The sequence below is a fragment of the Varroa jacobsoni genome, unplaced genomic scaffold (genome assembly GCF_002532875.2).
Source record: "Varroa jacobsoni isolate VJ856 unplaced genomic scaffold, vjacob_1.0 scaffold_390, whole genome shotgun sequence".
In the NCBI taxonomy this organism is placed as follows: domain Eukaryota; kingdom Metazoa; phylum Arthropoda; class Arachnida; order Mesostigmata; family Varroidae; genus Varroa; species Varroa jacobsoni.
Window position 1 is genome coordinate 130,070 of NW_019213292.1, and position 15,557 is coordinate 145,626.

Genomic DNA, 15,557 nt, shown 5'->3' on the forward strand with positions numbered 1-15,557 from the left:
TACTAGTGCACGGAATGTAAAAAGACGAAAGGAGTTATTATGTTCTTTGTTCAGTTAGCAGATGAAAACAAATCTAGTAATAGCGTGTTGGCTACAGGTAGGAGAATTTAATGGCAACTTCAAATATTCTGCGAGTGGTCTGCAGTGGTACGGTACATTTGGAAAAGAAAAATGCGTTTTACCAGGTATGCACAGTCATCTAATTTAGCCACTTGTTTGGTAATGGTTGAGCGGTAGATTTGATGGAGCATGTACGTCGTGTCGTAAATTTTTATTGAAAAAGACTCCTAATAATTTAATAACAATAAATAATAGCCCCAATCTCTACATTGATTTACGAGCAAACGACAAGAAACTGACCCTTTCAAATACTTCAGAAGATGTGCGGGTAACAAAATCGTCCACATGTAAATTTTATGTATTATCATAATGCCTTTGTTAGGAGTATTCCAATATTCGTGGAGATGAGCAGAGAAAATATTACTGCAAAGACCTTGATCGACACCGCCTATTTGTATTGTATCCTGCAGCGTTATGATACAGAACTAAAAACAAAATCTAGATGCTTGGATATTTTTTTTTTAATTTTTAGAAACAAAACTATCTTGAGCTTTCAGGGCTGTTTCGTACAAGCTTCTTGTTTTCTCTATGGATATCCTCTCTTGATAAAAAGATCTAAATAAAAAAGTCGGTATTCAATGTCTTTCCAAACAAAAAGCTTCAATTTCCATTTTTCGTCTTGAGTCATTCCTGAAGTCATTAGTATACTACCCGTAGCACACTAACCTTCTTTACCAATGGGTTTACGAGTGGAAATCACAATTAAAGAGAATAAATCTTAATTTTTCGTCTTATTCATATGCGATTACTAACAGGTAATTTCGCCTTATATTACTAAACTCTCCTCGTGCGGAGCCGTACCCCGCTGCAATCCCACTGCATTGAACTCTCGTAACCTTCGGCGCTTAATTGAATCTTTCGAAGAAGATGTCGCGCCAGATATCGACGATGAACTGGTATGAAGTGTTCGTTTTCAATTCAGTTGTTTGTGTAAATATTACAAAACATACAAGATGAACTTCTGCCACTTGTTTTATTTGTTGGTATTACTCACTCCAGCTTCCTAGTTTATTGCCGTCTTCTGCACCATACCTTCTAGATCGCACGTATATTAAACAATTCCAGAATGGTTATGTACAATATTACAGCGCCGAAAATGCCGAGTACAACTTGCTGTCCTGGAGAAGCTTTATACTGCCCTGGAAATACTGGAACTACAGGGAGTTAAAGCAGCGGCAAAGTTTCTATCAGGTACAACGTAGATGAACAATCGTTTTAGTATCGCTTTAGTACTTTATTCGTTCAAAAGCCTATGTTCACAAGCACATTTATCGATCCACTAAATGCAATATGCATCATTGATTTATATTATATTTAGTAGGAATAAACAAATTGTTGCAGAGCTAATTGACGGATGTCACAATGACACGAACGAGGCTCTCCGCCTTGAGATGATAAGCAATGAGGCTTTGATGCAGCTTCATCTTGATCTAAACAGCGAAAATGGCGCGGCTCAGAGTAATGGACCTACTGCTGGTTTCGATGATTCGGTGATGCGAGGAAAACTCAATAAGTTGGCTGACATTCTTGAAAAGCATCTTCGTCATAGCGTAACACGTTAGTATATGAACAAGAAGGTCAAACGTTAGTTCTGGTTATGTTTATTACTAATTGAAAATTAATCTAGGATATCTTTGCTCTTTTATATTAATATTTAGATATTAATATTTATAATATTTAGAATATCCTTGGTGAAATCGATCAGTTATATCGCAAATTATAATTTTTATAAATTCAAATCTTATAAATCGAGTTTATTTTCTTTTATTTCAAGTATGTAAACCAATTTCAGTATACTATACATACTCTTTTAAAATACCCTGCGTGTATTTTGCTGCCCTATAATCAGGTGGAGTTGGCAAAAACTCCCAAATTCACTAAAATTAGGCACCTAGTTATCGCCTACAGGTATAAATGAGTTCATAAGTTTTTGAACTACTAGGTTTAAGATAATAGATCAATTTCTTTGTGTCTTAGACATACTCTCAACTGGGTTTTAAGTAAACTTGCGGTAGTGTAAATTAAGTATATCCTTAAATATTCCTTAAATATGCGAAATATGAAGTGTTTGTGCCCACAATAGACGTTTAACATCTCTGATTCGGATGTAGCGCGACAGTTTTATATTGAACAAATTAAATTCTTAAACAATTTCAGTAAGTCGTATCCTGATCGCCGTTCCTTCGGCCGCGCTGTGCGAGGAAGTTAACAAAATTCTCCTAGCAATGCCCCGCATCGCTTCGTCATTTGTTTACGACGTTCGAAAATATTCAAAAACGATTCACAAGAACTTTCTCGACTCACAGTACAACTGTATTGTTGTAAGTGTAAATACCCATTCGATTTATGCTAATGTATCGAGTACGGATATTTCCAAACTTTGCAGTGGACGCTTCGCACCTCCTATTACCACTTAGAGTACTGACCGTACCTTCAAAATCTTATATGAGCGAAATTTATATGAAGAAAGTTTTATCTGGTAAAATCATTAAAGAATGCGTAAGCAATATTTTTCGACATGAAGCGTTACGTATTGCCCGTGTTACCATGTAATTATTGGAGTATAATATCTTTCTCTCTCTAGAGAAAGGGAATTGCTATATATAGAAGCTGCTTAATTTTTGTCTTGCAGGTGGTCTCAGATCCATCAACTAATGAAGCTCCGACACTTGAGATATCTGGGATTGATCTTGCGATCTGTCTTGACGTTCCTAAAACCGCCCTGCGGCGAGTTCCCAAGTGGAAAGGATCCGTTTATATGCTGCTAACAAGCGTTGAAAATCGAGTAGGTAAAATAATCGATTACAATGAAACCTCCTGCAAGTACAAAGAAAAGTGCACTTTAAAAAAGAAAACAATCAAATTTATTACTGGTCGAACCTGCAGGCTTCGCTACGTGCCTTTATCGTCAATCAGGTTAATTTTATCTGTTAATGTTATGCCCGATCTATAGTAAACTATAGTGTACACCAACATTTATCCTCTTGATCGATCTTACCCATTACTTTTTTACAGTGATTTATTATCAGTCTGTTCTAATATAAACAGATTTGATCCGTGCGATCAAATCGGACCCGCGGCTCGATAGGATCGAACGGATCCAATTAAACGCATTTTTAGATGTAGAAAGTTAATTATAGAATAGCTGGTGATTAGGTTATAATATTGATAAACATAAAATCTGATAGTTTTTTTTTACAATATAGTTTACACACAATTTTCACGCAACACAATTCTCCTGTAAAACAATTCGACTCTGAAGTTGGCCTGAGTGGCCATATTTATGAAGATGTGTCCTGCTGGCCACGTCATTAATTCGCGCACACGCATATACAAGCGTAAATTAGATGATATGTCGGCGCAGACGGATGCTGATAACCGTCGTGGTGCTTTGAGGGGTGACATCATCTGTGTGGGTGACGCGCATTTTTTTAGTGGGTTGTTTGGATAATCATAACTAACAAACATACTGCAATGCTGGTTCAGATCTCAGCCTAAACATTCTTATATAATGTTAATAATCGAAAGGAAAATAAGGAGTAAAGGAAGAATAAGAAATTAAGGAAGTGAGATATTATTATTAAGGTTAATAGCTGCTTTTATGGTCGCCTTGCGGTTTCATATGTCGGCTAGAGAAAGCTTAGACAACTTCAAGGTGACCTACTCCGGTTAGATTCCTTATGGAAACAAGTCTTTGATGATATGTCTTAACTTAAGTGATTCTGAAGGCTTAGATAGGGTAAATAATTGGTAGCAAAACGCAAAAATGTTGATGCGGCATTGTTTTCAAATGGCGGAAGTGTGAAAAAAGTTGCTGCACTTGGTTTACGAGCAGTTAAACTGATATCAAATTCTATGGGAAAAAAGACACTTTTGCCTCTAAAAAAAACGTATTTATCCAATCGGCTTCATCTTATGCGTAGTTCGTTTCACTTCAGCCCGCGACAGTCAATTGTACGAAGCTCACCTGGAAGCAAACGAATAAAAAAATTCTATAGGGATAAAAATATTATTCATCTTTAACTAAACAGTCTTTTTCAAGTATACCGTTGAAAGTGAGCGCATTTTTTTAGGCTACCCCACATATGTATAGGCTAAACAAATCTTTTTTACTAACTCAAGTTAACGTAAGCTAAATTAAGAACGACATCATATTTTTGTTGCAGTCATTTCTCGAAAAATCATTATTTGTAGACGAACCTAGTTCTAAAGCATCTAAAACGGGCTGTTACTCTATGAACCTGAAAAGTAGCCTGGCGAAACAAGCTGCACGTGGACGTAAAGGATATCTTACTAAAGAAGAGCAGGCCCTTTTCGACAGGAATTTTCGCTGCGATATAAACGTTCTCCTACCAGAACGAGGTATTTCTTAACAAATACATCATGATAATAATCCTATGACTTTCTGTAATGAGGGAAAGAAGCGGGCACCGCAAAATGAGATTGACTCTGCATTATTTTTAACTGTCCCGTTATTTATGGGAAAAGTCTAACCGGCAGACCCAAATTTTGGATTCGGAAGTCTTCATCCAGGCTTAGTTGTATCCTTTCAGAAGTCGTGCTAATAGATTTTTATTTATTGAATAGTCAAACGTACTTCAAATAATGTTTTATGGTTTAGGATTTATACAGGTCAATAGTCAACGATGTTTTGGACGTAATTATATGTTTGATTCTAAAAGTCATAACTTCAGGTATGTAACATGACTGTGGAAATAAAAAAATGGATTGGTCTAAGGATACAATTTGTCTGCGTATAAGGCACTCCGCTTTGCCGATGCATAATGTGCTATCTTTTTATGAAGGAAAATTTTTATTGTATTTGACTCGAAACGCATTTTGACTATGGCAATTGTAAGAATGAGTGAACCTACTACCCTATTTGCTAAAATGGACTGATTTAAGTGGTCCTAGTTTTTCGAACAAGGTGCCCATATCCAGCAAACGGCTTCTCAGCGTCGAAACGTCAGGCATCTATCCTTCTCCACGTGGGGTCCGTGGCAAAAGGAGCCCCAGCAAACGTTTCGTGTTGGCCACGCCGAGGACACAGAAGCCATGGTGCAAGCACTTGCGCTATGTGATAGGTGAGATAGATTCTTTGTTTATACTAGTGTTCTTGACTTCATAAAATATTAGTAACAGAAGAAGTATATCTTTAAATCGATTCCCGCGTCTCTAGTTAAAACACGCTCGTTTGCTTTCAGACTTGATGGAAATGCGGGCATTGATGATTTTGAGAAAAAGCTTTATGCTCACTTTTGCCCAGAAGACGTGTTTTCTTCATGGAAGGGAAAAATGCTACGAAACGTTAACGACGAAAAAGGCTACGGGATGGTGAGTGAACAAAAACACAAAGCGTCAGGTGCCTTACAATACTATCTCGTATGTTAGCTTCCGTAACGAGTCAAAATACTCCTTTTTTTTGGAAGTTCATCTAGCATTTTCGGAAATCAGAAACACTCAGACTAAAGTTGTTGTCAATATACATTTATAAGGTTGCACTGTCTCTGTGTTTGACCTATCTGATTTCTCGAGTTAGAGCCGTAACACTAGAAAATTTGTCGCATAAGAGTTTTCATTTTCTTCTATCTACCGATGCATTATTATATTGGGTGATATATCAGTGAAAAAAAACATCAATAAGCCGTGTGCTTATTGATGTATTTATGGCTGGAGGTATGCGAATGAATCTACATTATGTAATAGATCGTATATGATCTTACCTTTATTCTTGCGGGGTAAAAGATGTGAGCGTCACACAATCACGGATGAGTTTTGGATGTTGGATATAGAAAATAAGGTCTAGAATGCATCATAGCTTTCGACTCTGGATTTCCATCTCTCGGTCGCAAAAGGAGCCGTAAACTGCACGCGCTCAACCTCGTAACAATGCAACTTCCACATGTGCCCCTTGGCCCTATTAGCCATAGCATGTTTTCTATGAAATAAGCGATAGCAAAGAAGACAGCAAAGTCTAATTAAGTTTGGGTTTTGAATACTAGTAGTTCAAGAGCCACGAAGTTGCTTTGTATAGAACAACGATGCTATCGTTAAAACGGCCGCTTAATAGCGGTTTTCCAAGTTTACAATCGGCATCCAGAACCTAGAGAATGCCCCGTTCTGGTTTATTCTTGTTGACAACCATGTCAAGGCTCCTTTGAAGGAGATAGTCGACAAACAACTCGGGGATTCACCGAAAGGGGGCTGTAGCCGCGACTTCAGATCTTTTGGCTTTGAGGCACTTGAAGCTTGGGTGCTTCTTAAAAGTTCTTTACGTCAACAGGGAATTACGGCTTACCGCTGCATCTCAACATCTTGTCTGGTATCAGGCGTCATGGGCCCCTTATGACTGATTTTTGCACAGACTCGTCACCGGCATTAAGAAGTGCTGCTTATGTAACAACATAATCAGAGATCGTAATGGGTAGCTTCAGAAAAGAAGCCAAAGACCAGATCTTCATACAAGAAAGCTTATTCTTTGAATCTGGTAGGATTGCGAGGTCTAGATTTACTAGGAATTGTTTCCTACAAATCAGATAGTTAACAGAGACGTTCATTTGGCCCAGTTGCATGAAGTCAACCAGGTTATTCAACACCAAGGATCCAATAAACGAAATCAGGTCGTTTTGCTCCATGACAACGCCAGGTCACACGCGGCAGGCATCCTCAAATCTTTCATTTTGAAATCATAATGAAACACATTGCACTTATAATCAAGATCATAAAGGTTCCTATAGATGTTAAAGCCAAATTTGAAGCAAAATTTGAAAATAAAGTAAAGTTCAACAAGATTTGCGTATTGCCCAAGACAGTGTTGGGTGGTCTTGTATTATTTGTAGCCTGTCTTAAAGCATATCTTTGTGTATTTCCTGACACTATCACAAACACATACAGTTTTAGCGAAAAAAAATGGGACTGCAGTACGGAAATTATGTAAATACATTTATTTTTTATTATTGTGTCTTGATCATTTTGCAAACCTGGTTTTGTTTATTCTTCAGACTTCATTTATAGTAATCAATACAGCTGTTAATAAATTGTATCAATTTTTTTCAGGATACGGCTGGCGAAGAGCTCGACTATAGTGGGCATGAATTTCTTGCCATTACAAACGAGATGAGCCCATATGTTCTCGATTCTGTAGAGAAAATAAAGAATTATCTTAGCGACATCGGAATCACTACATCTGCCCCGCAATGTGAAGTTTACGTCAGTGTCGCAGAGACTCAAATCATTGCAGCGGCAACCTCAACATACACTATCTCTTTAACTGGCACTGATGGACGGCCGCAAAGTCCAGAGAATCCTTTAATCTCTCTACGTAAACTAAGTAGTTGCAGAGCTGCTAGTCAAAAGATGTCACCGGAACATATAGGTAACGATGTACCATTATTGCGTATAAGTCAGAAGACTTCAGATTCCGAGGATGAAGATCTGTTTAACGATATAACGACACCAGCAGCCTCGAAAGTCTTTCCTTCCACATCTACGCCGTTTCTGGCAAAAGCAACCACTCAAGGGTTAACTGACAATCTGACACCATTCCATCCAAATGAACGAATAACACCAATAAAACCACTTCAGCGATCACAGGCAGCAAATATCGAATCAACTAGCAGTCAATCCCGTCTTGGAGTAACCGCTTTAGTGAACCTGGTACAAAAACGCAAAAAACAGAAGAATTTGCAATACTTTTTCAAAACGCAAACGCAAGATAAACACCAGCAAGAGAATGACCCTAAAACAATTGTAATTTTATCTGATGACGACAGCAATCATTCTAACGGTGCTTACGTGGGTGCTCTTTATAGAGGCAACAGAACTGAACCCAATGATGCCACACTTGTGCCACAAAATGATACTTCCAGAGAACAAACTAGCGCTACCAACAGAGTGAATGCCCAGTATTCTCAGGATGGCTATAAGGACAGCCACGATGGGTCTCTGTTCGCTTTCGATGGGGAAACCCTCCGGGGAAAAACAAAACACTTATCAAAAACTATTTCTGGCACATTTCCTGAAAGAGAAAATGCCTCAAACAGGATTGTACAACTGTCCTCCTCCCGCGATAATATTCCGGAGGATATAGCTACTTGTGTATATAATTCTGATAACCAAGTACATTCGCATGTAAGAATACAGGAAGTAGAGCAGATAGAACGACCTATAATAGACGACCACGAGGAAAAAAATGCTTGCACTTTTTATGAGATTAACGAATCGGAGCTAATAAAAAATGCGAAAACTGAAACTGAACAACCTATCAGTTGTACTCCTGCAATAGAAACAACTACGATGAGAATTATCCACGAAATTTCTAGCTGTAAAGACGGTAGGGGAAGAATGGCTTTATATAAAGCTGCAAATCATGCTCTACAATATGCCCAAAACTGCACTACATCTGATCCACCTATAGCAGGAATGAGTTCGGCTTCAGTTAGCGGAGCTGTTCAGAATTCTTCAGTTTTAACCCTTGAGGACGATGATGATTTATTTCAGCAGATTGATGAGGAAGAAATTTTCCAAGCGAGGCAGAAAATGAACACACAAGCATCAGTGTCAAAAGATGATGGAAGTACAAAGATTGGGGGAAATGTTTCCTGGAACTCCAGTGCACAAAAGGCAATTCCAACAAAAAAAATTCGCTCAGTCTTTGATGCTCTAAAGGAGCACGAACAAACGGTCAAGCCACGCGAAACAGCGAAATCTCTCTATGACATTTTGAACAAATTTGCCGCAAAGGACAAGCATCCAGAACTGAAAGTTAAGCGTGAGGTAACTCATTTTGAGAATATATTTACGGATGAATTCGAAAAGGAACTACGAACTATTGATGAACACGAAAAGCAGCGTACGCCGAATTCAAAATCAGATGAAGGTGCCGAAAACGACTCAGATGAAAGACGCAACGACGTAATCGAGTCCTCTTCAGCCGAAAAGGAGATAGGGAAAGATGATGTTCTACGAAAGCTTTTGAAAAAGATTAATGAACGACGCAAAAATAAAGACAAGTTGGCTTCTCCACGTCCAAGAGCTACTCGGGACTATTTAGAGGTTGTTGCTGAACCATCGATAAAAAAAGGATTTAAGAAACAGAAAATAGCCGCTGTAAAAGATGCGAATGATGAAACTTCGCCTGTCAAATGCCTGCCGATGGCTGTAACAGCGCAGAAAGAGGTTATTCCGTTTAAAAAAGAGGTGATTGACGCGTTATCGGATGGGGAGCCAAGCAAACTGGTCGAAGAAAAACTGAAATTCAAACTAGATTTGAATTCCAAAGGCCCGGTTGCATCAGAAACTCAAGTCAAGCTTAAAAACACGGCTACTGCAACGTGGTCAAACGTAGCCAAATCTCAGAAAATCCAAAAGGTTGCCTATGAAGACGATGACGCTAAGGCATTGTCAAGCTTTTCAGAGGATGCCGTACCTTTTACAAGCCGAAGATATTTCCGAAAACAAAAAGCCTGTAAGCAAAATTGGTCTAGCACGTCAAGCAGTGCTGATGAAGAAGTTGGTAACCTCCTCGAGGGACTAGGAGACGATGGACAGAATTCTGATAAAGTCGCCTTAGTTCAACCGACCACAGCCAGGGTAACTGAAGGCTTGTTAAAGATTCCTGAGTATTTAATTTTATACGTTGCTTACTCGTGCTGCACACCCGAATAACTAAGGTACAATAAAACATATGTATTTCCATATAATATTGGGAACCTTCTTTCCACAGATAAAATATTGCGCACAGGTGCTAATAAGACAGTTTTTATTCGCACTCACAGTGTCACTGTTAGTATTAAAAACATTTGCTAATCATTTGTCTACATATAATATTCAAGGCTTGGCTGGAGGATCGAACTATGGGCAATCTGTTTGAAGATTTGGAGGAACGAAAACCTAAAAAGAGGCCTCGCCATGAGTTCCTGGAAGAGGAAGCCGAGCTGGATTCCGTGGACGAGGATTTTGTTAGCACAGATGAAGATGAAACCAACCATGACGCTTACGAAATAAATTCCTTCGTAGATGATACCTCGCCGATCGCACAAACACAAGGTATGTCATAAAATTAAAGGTTTCTTCTATTCTTTAACAAGATACTTACTATATTTATAGATTATATAGAAGATTATATGAGTAATGTGCCTTCCTACTGTAGTAAAAAAAAGCAAACCATCGAAATGTGATTGAGTATTTGCTGATGGTTGAAATTTCCGCAGTTATTTTGAACGGTAAACCATTAGCTTTCAAAAACAAACTGGTTTCATTGAGTGCAACTCCAGAGTTAATATTTATTAACAACTTTAGGACAATTCAGACATGTTTACCAAAATTTTACATTCCGCTATGTTTTCAGGTATGTACCTTCAAGTAAACGTTCAATTATCGCCACATGGAAAGCATCCTCTTATTCGCAGCGGTCGTAATCTGGTCCCGATAGAGGAGTGTTATTCGCAGCCGTCCTCAGTTGATGACACAAGCTACGATTCTCAGGACTCATTCGTCGTCAAAGGAGATGTAGAAGAGTAAGTTACTCTAAAATTCATTATATTTATCGGTTATGTTCAAAGTTTGTTTAATAATGTTAACTACCTGTGCAGATTTTAACGCGTCTCCAGTAAGAAGAGCATCCGCGATACGCTTTAAACATGTTTTACTAGTATCGTTTCACATTTCCCACTAGATTTTAAAAGCCATCAATGAGTATTAAATACTAGCAGACCATTACTTAAATATTGCAACGAAGTCATTATACACACAATTAGTATATTCTTACTTTGTGCTACCAACCGATGTACAACTGATGACTTACCAATAGATAAACTGGTTTATATAGCTGCTTCGGTAGGCCTAATGCGGTGGTCGCCGTACTGATCCTGTGTCCAAAAGTCAATTCGTTTGCCGAAGAAGCATTTCATCCATAGACACAACTTACTACTGTTGATGACAAACTACATAGTCCGTGAAGAGCTGCAAATGTCGGGCAGGGAAAGCAACATTGGGCACGTAGCTACGATGCCGAGTGGATCTAATTATAAACTTCCCACTAGAATAATTTGAATTATAGTACCTATAAGGTGTTTGTGTACAGCGTTAGTGAGCCCGAGATCCTAATATCTACATTTGTAGTTTGAGGTACTGGTAAGAGCACTAATAGAGGAATATGCCGCGCCATTGTTGGTCTGTGCGATTTGCTAGTTATCAATGGCTGATGGTGTCAATTAAGGAGAATGCATATTTTGTCAAAGCTATGTTGGAGAAATTGCACTGCCGGAGTGGTCTTGGTTGGGCCGCAATCAAAAGATAATTGACTCCAACATAAAATATAATGGCCATTTAAAACTCTGCGGATGGCCAGCTAATAATATAAGCACTAAATGTCGGCCTAGTTCTTTACAAGTTAGACCCCTATACAACCTAGTTAATTACAATATCGTGAAACGGATAAAAACATTCTTCGATTTCAGGCCGACGCTTCCACTCGAAATCACAGTCATGGAGCAGACATCCATACTATCGTCAGTCAGAGCTAATTCAAGCATTACACAGAAAATATCTAGAGACAAAAAAGTGTCAAACAAGAAGCGTCGGAGAGTATTTATACAGTCAAGCAGTGATGAAAGCGATATAACAAAGTCTGTTCGATCTGAACATTCTTTCGTTAAAAACGCCTTGACTACGGTGAGTAAATAATGGTGTAGTCAAAACATAGTGTAGACAAGATCTTCGGGATAACTATTTAATTGCTAAATTTATTGTTATAAATAACTAAAAAAACTGTTTTTTGAATTCTCTTCATCCGACTGATGTTACTATTAATACTTAGTAGATAGCAATGGACGTTACAGCGTTAGTGCTTGCTAACATTTCACTGACATGTATCATCCTTTGAAGAACACTAAGCATCAACACTCTGACGGTGATTATGTGAAAGACTTAAACGAAGCAAGTTACAATAAAGACAAAGCCGCGCTATCTGATCCTGTTGTTCCTACCGGTTTACCCAACCTGATGCAATCTGCCATTACTTCGGATGCTCTGCCTACAAGAGTCGTGCTCGCTAACATGGAACTCATGGAAACCTTTCCCGTGAGTTTAATAAGACTGTTTTTTTACCACTATACCAAATTGGTGATATTCATTGATGGGTTTGTTTACTTTCATCTGCGTGCGTGGAACAATGAAGGGAACAATATCAGCAGACATTTCCATACGTTAATTGTCACGAGTAAATTTTTTAAATGAAAACTCGACATCTGCAAGCAATACTTCTAAGGCTGTTATAATGTTTTTTTTCTATAAGCAACACGAACAAACTTAACAGAGGGTCAAAAGAAATATTAACAGCGTTATGACATTTTCAAAAGCTGCCAATCGCTGGTTTGGTTGAGCCCGTCATATATATATGTCTTACTTACTTTATTTCTATAGCGCAACATTTGTAAACTCGTAATCAAACGGTTGTATTGAGTGGTTACCTCCTTCAAGTCCCAACAGTCTATAACAATCCTTTATGTTAATTGTATGTTATTTTCTCACTATCCGTGTACTTGTAAGGTGAACCTTAAAATCAGAGAAAAAGTTACTTATTACACTTGTTGCATTTATACGATCTTTTTGTTGTTGTTCTATAGGTTCCGTAAGCCTTTTGCCATTACAAAAACTAGTATTTGTTTTTGTCGCAGGATATTCTTGTGGGTTTAAATCGCACTTTTAAAGGATACCATATAGAACCTGTTGACATGAAAAATTTGGAAGATCACCAAGCTGACATCTACGTTGAGGACCTTTGCGTAAAAATTTTGCCATTTAATACGCTCGCGTCCGACTACCTACAACAAAAGGTATAACTTCGTTTGTTCACTGGATGAGCTTCTCTCGGGATTACTTTTCCAGCAGTCAGTGCACAATCGACAACAAATATATACACTAGTCAAAGAAACATAATTTTAAGCTTTGTTGAAATATCAGGGTTCTTATTACCTTTCCTTGTAATCAAGGAGAATATAACTAAACAGGTAGAAAATCTGTGATACAGTTTATTTGTACAAGTAGCCTTAATTTACTCCACCCGACAAACGTTGCTTTAAAATATAAAATATTTAGTGGTTATCCTTGCGTCAAGACACTTCTTCCTAACAAGAGGCGTACATAGCTGTCGCCTTTGGGTAGATCCCGCTAAAAACCAATGAAGATCGAAAAGCATGTGATGATGTAGTAAATAAGTACACCTCAGAAGAACTGTTAAATAGCATCACTAAAATCCAGAATAGCCTTTTCCATTGATCTTATTACAATCAAGAAGTTATCGTTTTCACCCGAAAACTTATGCGCGTTCGACATGACATTGAAAAATTAAAGATGTCTACAATCGATTTTCAGGTAAAGCATCAACTTTCCAGGTTCAAACAAATGGCAACCTATCCTGTTTTGATCATCTACACTGGACCTGCGTCTCTGGAGACTTCCGCTTTGGCGTTACCTATACTCGTTCATCTGCTCAGAACAAATATACAAAGCTTCTACGCTAATAACCAAGGTAAGACAAGCTTTCCCTCGAGTGGATCATCACTCGCAGATCTTGAATTTAATCAACTATCATAGATGTGATAATAAGAAATACCATATGATAGACTTTACGATGATCAAGCAATCGATTTAAATTGCGAATATAGTAAAAAGCATCTTGTTTTTGTGTCCCCGTAAAAGTACAATAAAAATGTGTTTGCCTGCTAAACTTGTGGACATGTGATTTGAAACCGGATGTAGGCACACTTCGTTCTGTGGTAGGTGCTAACCACCTAAAGTTCTACTAGTGACTGTACCAGGCACGAACTCTTTCAAGATATGTTCATTGTGGTATAACATTTGCTGCTGCTAAAAAGTAATAATTACTACTTTAGACTGTGACAAAAATTACCGCTTAATCTCTTTTAACGCTAACTAATCCTAATTGAGTGTAAATTTCGCAAGGGTGGGTGTATAATGAAGCTTTTAATTTTTTAAAACTATATGGGGTTGTCAATATGTCGATATTCGAACACCTGCCTGATGGTATATACGTGCGTTCGCTTAGCCAAAGATTTCTTGCGCACAAAATAATTGTCTGTCGCTTTATATTTGATAACAAACGTCCATTAATAACAGCAGCTTAATCCCGAATTACTAACGAAATATCGTCTCCAAAGGAGAACCCCTCTCAATGACAAGCTATACTGCCAACTTTATAGTGGCCGAGTGCAAAAAGAGTTTGCGAAGGACGGAATCAGTGAATATAAGCGACTAAGTGGTTGCAATATGCTCGTATTTTTTCAGTCGACATTCTTATGTTACTGAAATGTCTAGTCGGCCCTTCTCCAGTGGATAACTCTAACCTTTTGCGGTTTCTCGAGTCTGCAGAACTTTGTCGACTATTAAAAGTACCGGATCTGAACATCTCTACAGCCACCAAACTTTTAGCAAGTAAAAAAAGTGCACAAAATGTGCTTCAGTGGTAAGTTTGCGTATGTTCATTTTCTTCATCATTTTCTTATAGCTGATTTCAGTCAGATATTCTTATTATAAACCAGCATTTGTATAGCTCGGAAGAGCAAGTGGTATTATTACACGAACTTTCTTAAAATGGATATCTTTGAGTATTGTGCATTCTGCGCTAGTACTTAGTGAGAGATGCGCTAATGTTTTACACTTTTCATTACAATTATGCAGTTCAGTCTGCGACACTAAAATTATATGAATGTCGAGTCCTCAAAAAATTGTTAAATCAACAACTCAGCCCTATGTGACTTATTGATTCAGTGAAAAGCTAAAATTTCGACAATCACGTAAGGAAAATATGGCCTGCAGCCACTTGGCGAGTCGAGTTTTAATCTGCAAGTTGCTAAGAAGCAGTTAAATCCATGGGATTGGGCTGCCAAATCATAATACCTAAAAGAAGCAGAGTTGGCCTCTGAAACTATTTCCTTTTTTGACATTCATTAAAGTGAGTATGCAAAAAAAAAGCTAAGTCTGAAAAATCCCTGCGTTTAGTTCAGTCATTTAGTAAAAATGTTTATATTTAATAAATAAAATTCATTAGTGAAGTAACTTCTAAGCGAATGGGAATGAATATGTGATTAGTTCCACAAACTTCGATAAAATAAGCCTGGATGATAAGCACATGCTCTTAATTGTTTCGTTCAAGCTATATTATATCAATCAGTCCTTACACACTAAACATTATTTTGCATTAACTAACTAAAATCAATCTAAGTGTTTACTAAATTGAATTTCAGTTCTGCTGGGGATATTACACGAATATGCGGGGTATCCGACCAATCCGCTGAACAGATTTATACGGCATTTCAAACACTTAGAAGGTAAATGTCGCAGACATAAAATGTTACAATAATGTAACTAAAGAAATCTTACGATTTCATATACATGTATACATGCATGTATGCACA

At 37.8% G+C, this 15,557-nt stretch overlaps 1 protein-coding gene across 5 annotated transcripts in view; it reads left to right on the forward strand.

The window, feature by feature from the left end:
* The window catches only part of LOC111260001 (uncharacterized), a 17,270-nt gene continuing 1,713 nt past the window's right edge, over positions 1 to 15,557 (forward strand). For 2 of the 5 annotated variants that reach the window (XM_022832423.2, XM_022832422.2), the window contains exons 1-18: positions 5 to 185; positions 876 to 1,016; positions 1,209 to 1,311; positions 1,462 to 1,677; positions 2,278 to 2,441; positions 2,753 to 2,905; positions 4,287 to 4,482; positions 5,048 to 5,204; positions 5,325 to 5,454; positions 7,177 to 9,711; positions 9,954 to 10,167; positions 10,469 to 10,637; positions 11,580 to 11,793; positions 12,007 to 12,201; positions 12,798 to 12,956; positions 13,495 to 13,651; positions 14,428 to 14,605; positions 15,387 to 15,470. In XM_022832423.2, coding sequence (XP_022688158.1) covers positions 111 to 185; positions 876 to 1,016; positions 1,209 to 1,311; positions 1,462 to 1,677; positions 2,278 to 2,441; positions 2,753 to 2,905; positions 4,287 to 4,482; positions 5,048 to 5,204; positions 5,325 to 5,454; positions 7,177 to 9,711; positions 9,954 to 10,167; positions 10,469 to 10,637; positions 11,580 to 11,793; positions 12,007 to 12,201; positions 12,798 to 12,956; positions 13,495 to 13,651; positions 14,428 to 14,605; positions 15,387 to 15,470 — 5,240 coding nt within the window. In that variant the 5' untranslated portion in view covers positions 5 to 110. Of the gene's footprint in view, positions 186 to 875; positions 1,017 to 1,208; positions 1,312 to 1,461; positions 1,678 to 2,277; positions 2,442 to 2,752; positions 2,906 to 4,286; positions 4,483 to 5,047; positions 5,205 to 5,324; positions 5,455 to 7,176; positions 9,712 to 9,953; positions 10,168 to 10,468; positions 10,638 to 11,579; positions 11,794 to 12,006; positions 12,202 to 12,746; positions 12,957 to 13,494; positions 13,652 to 14,427; positions 14,606 to 15,386; positions 15,471 to 15,557 lie in introns of those variants that run through there. The other 3 variants (XM_022832424.2, XM_022832425.2, XM_022832426.2) reach the window with 3 other exon arrangements.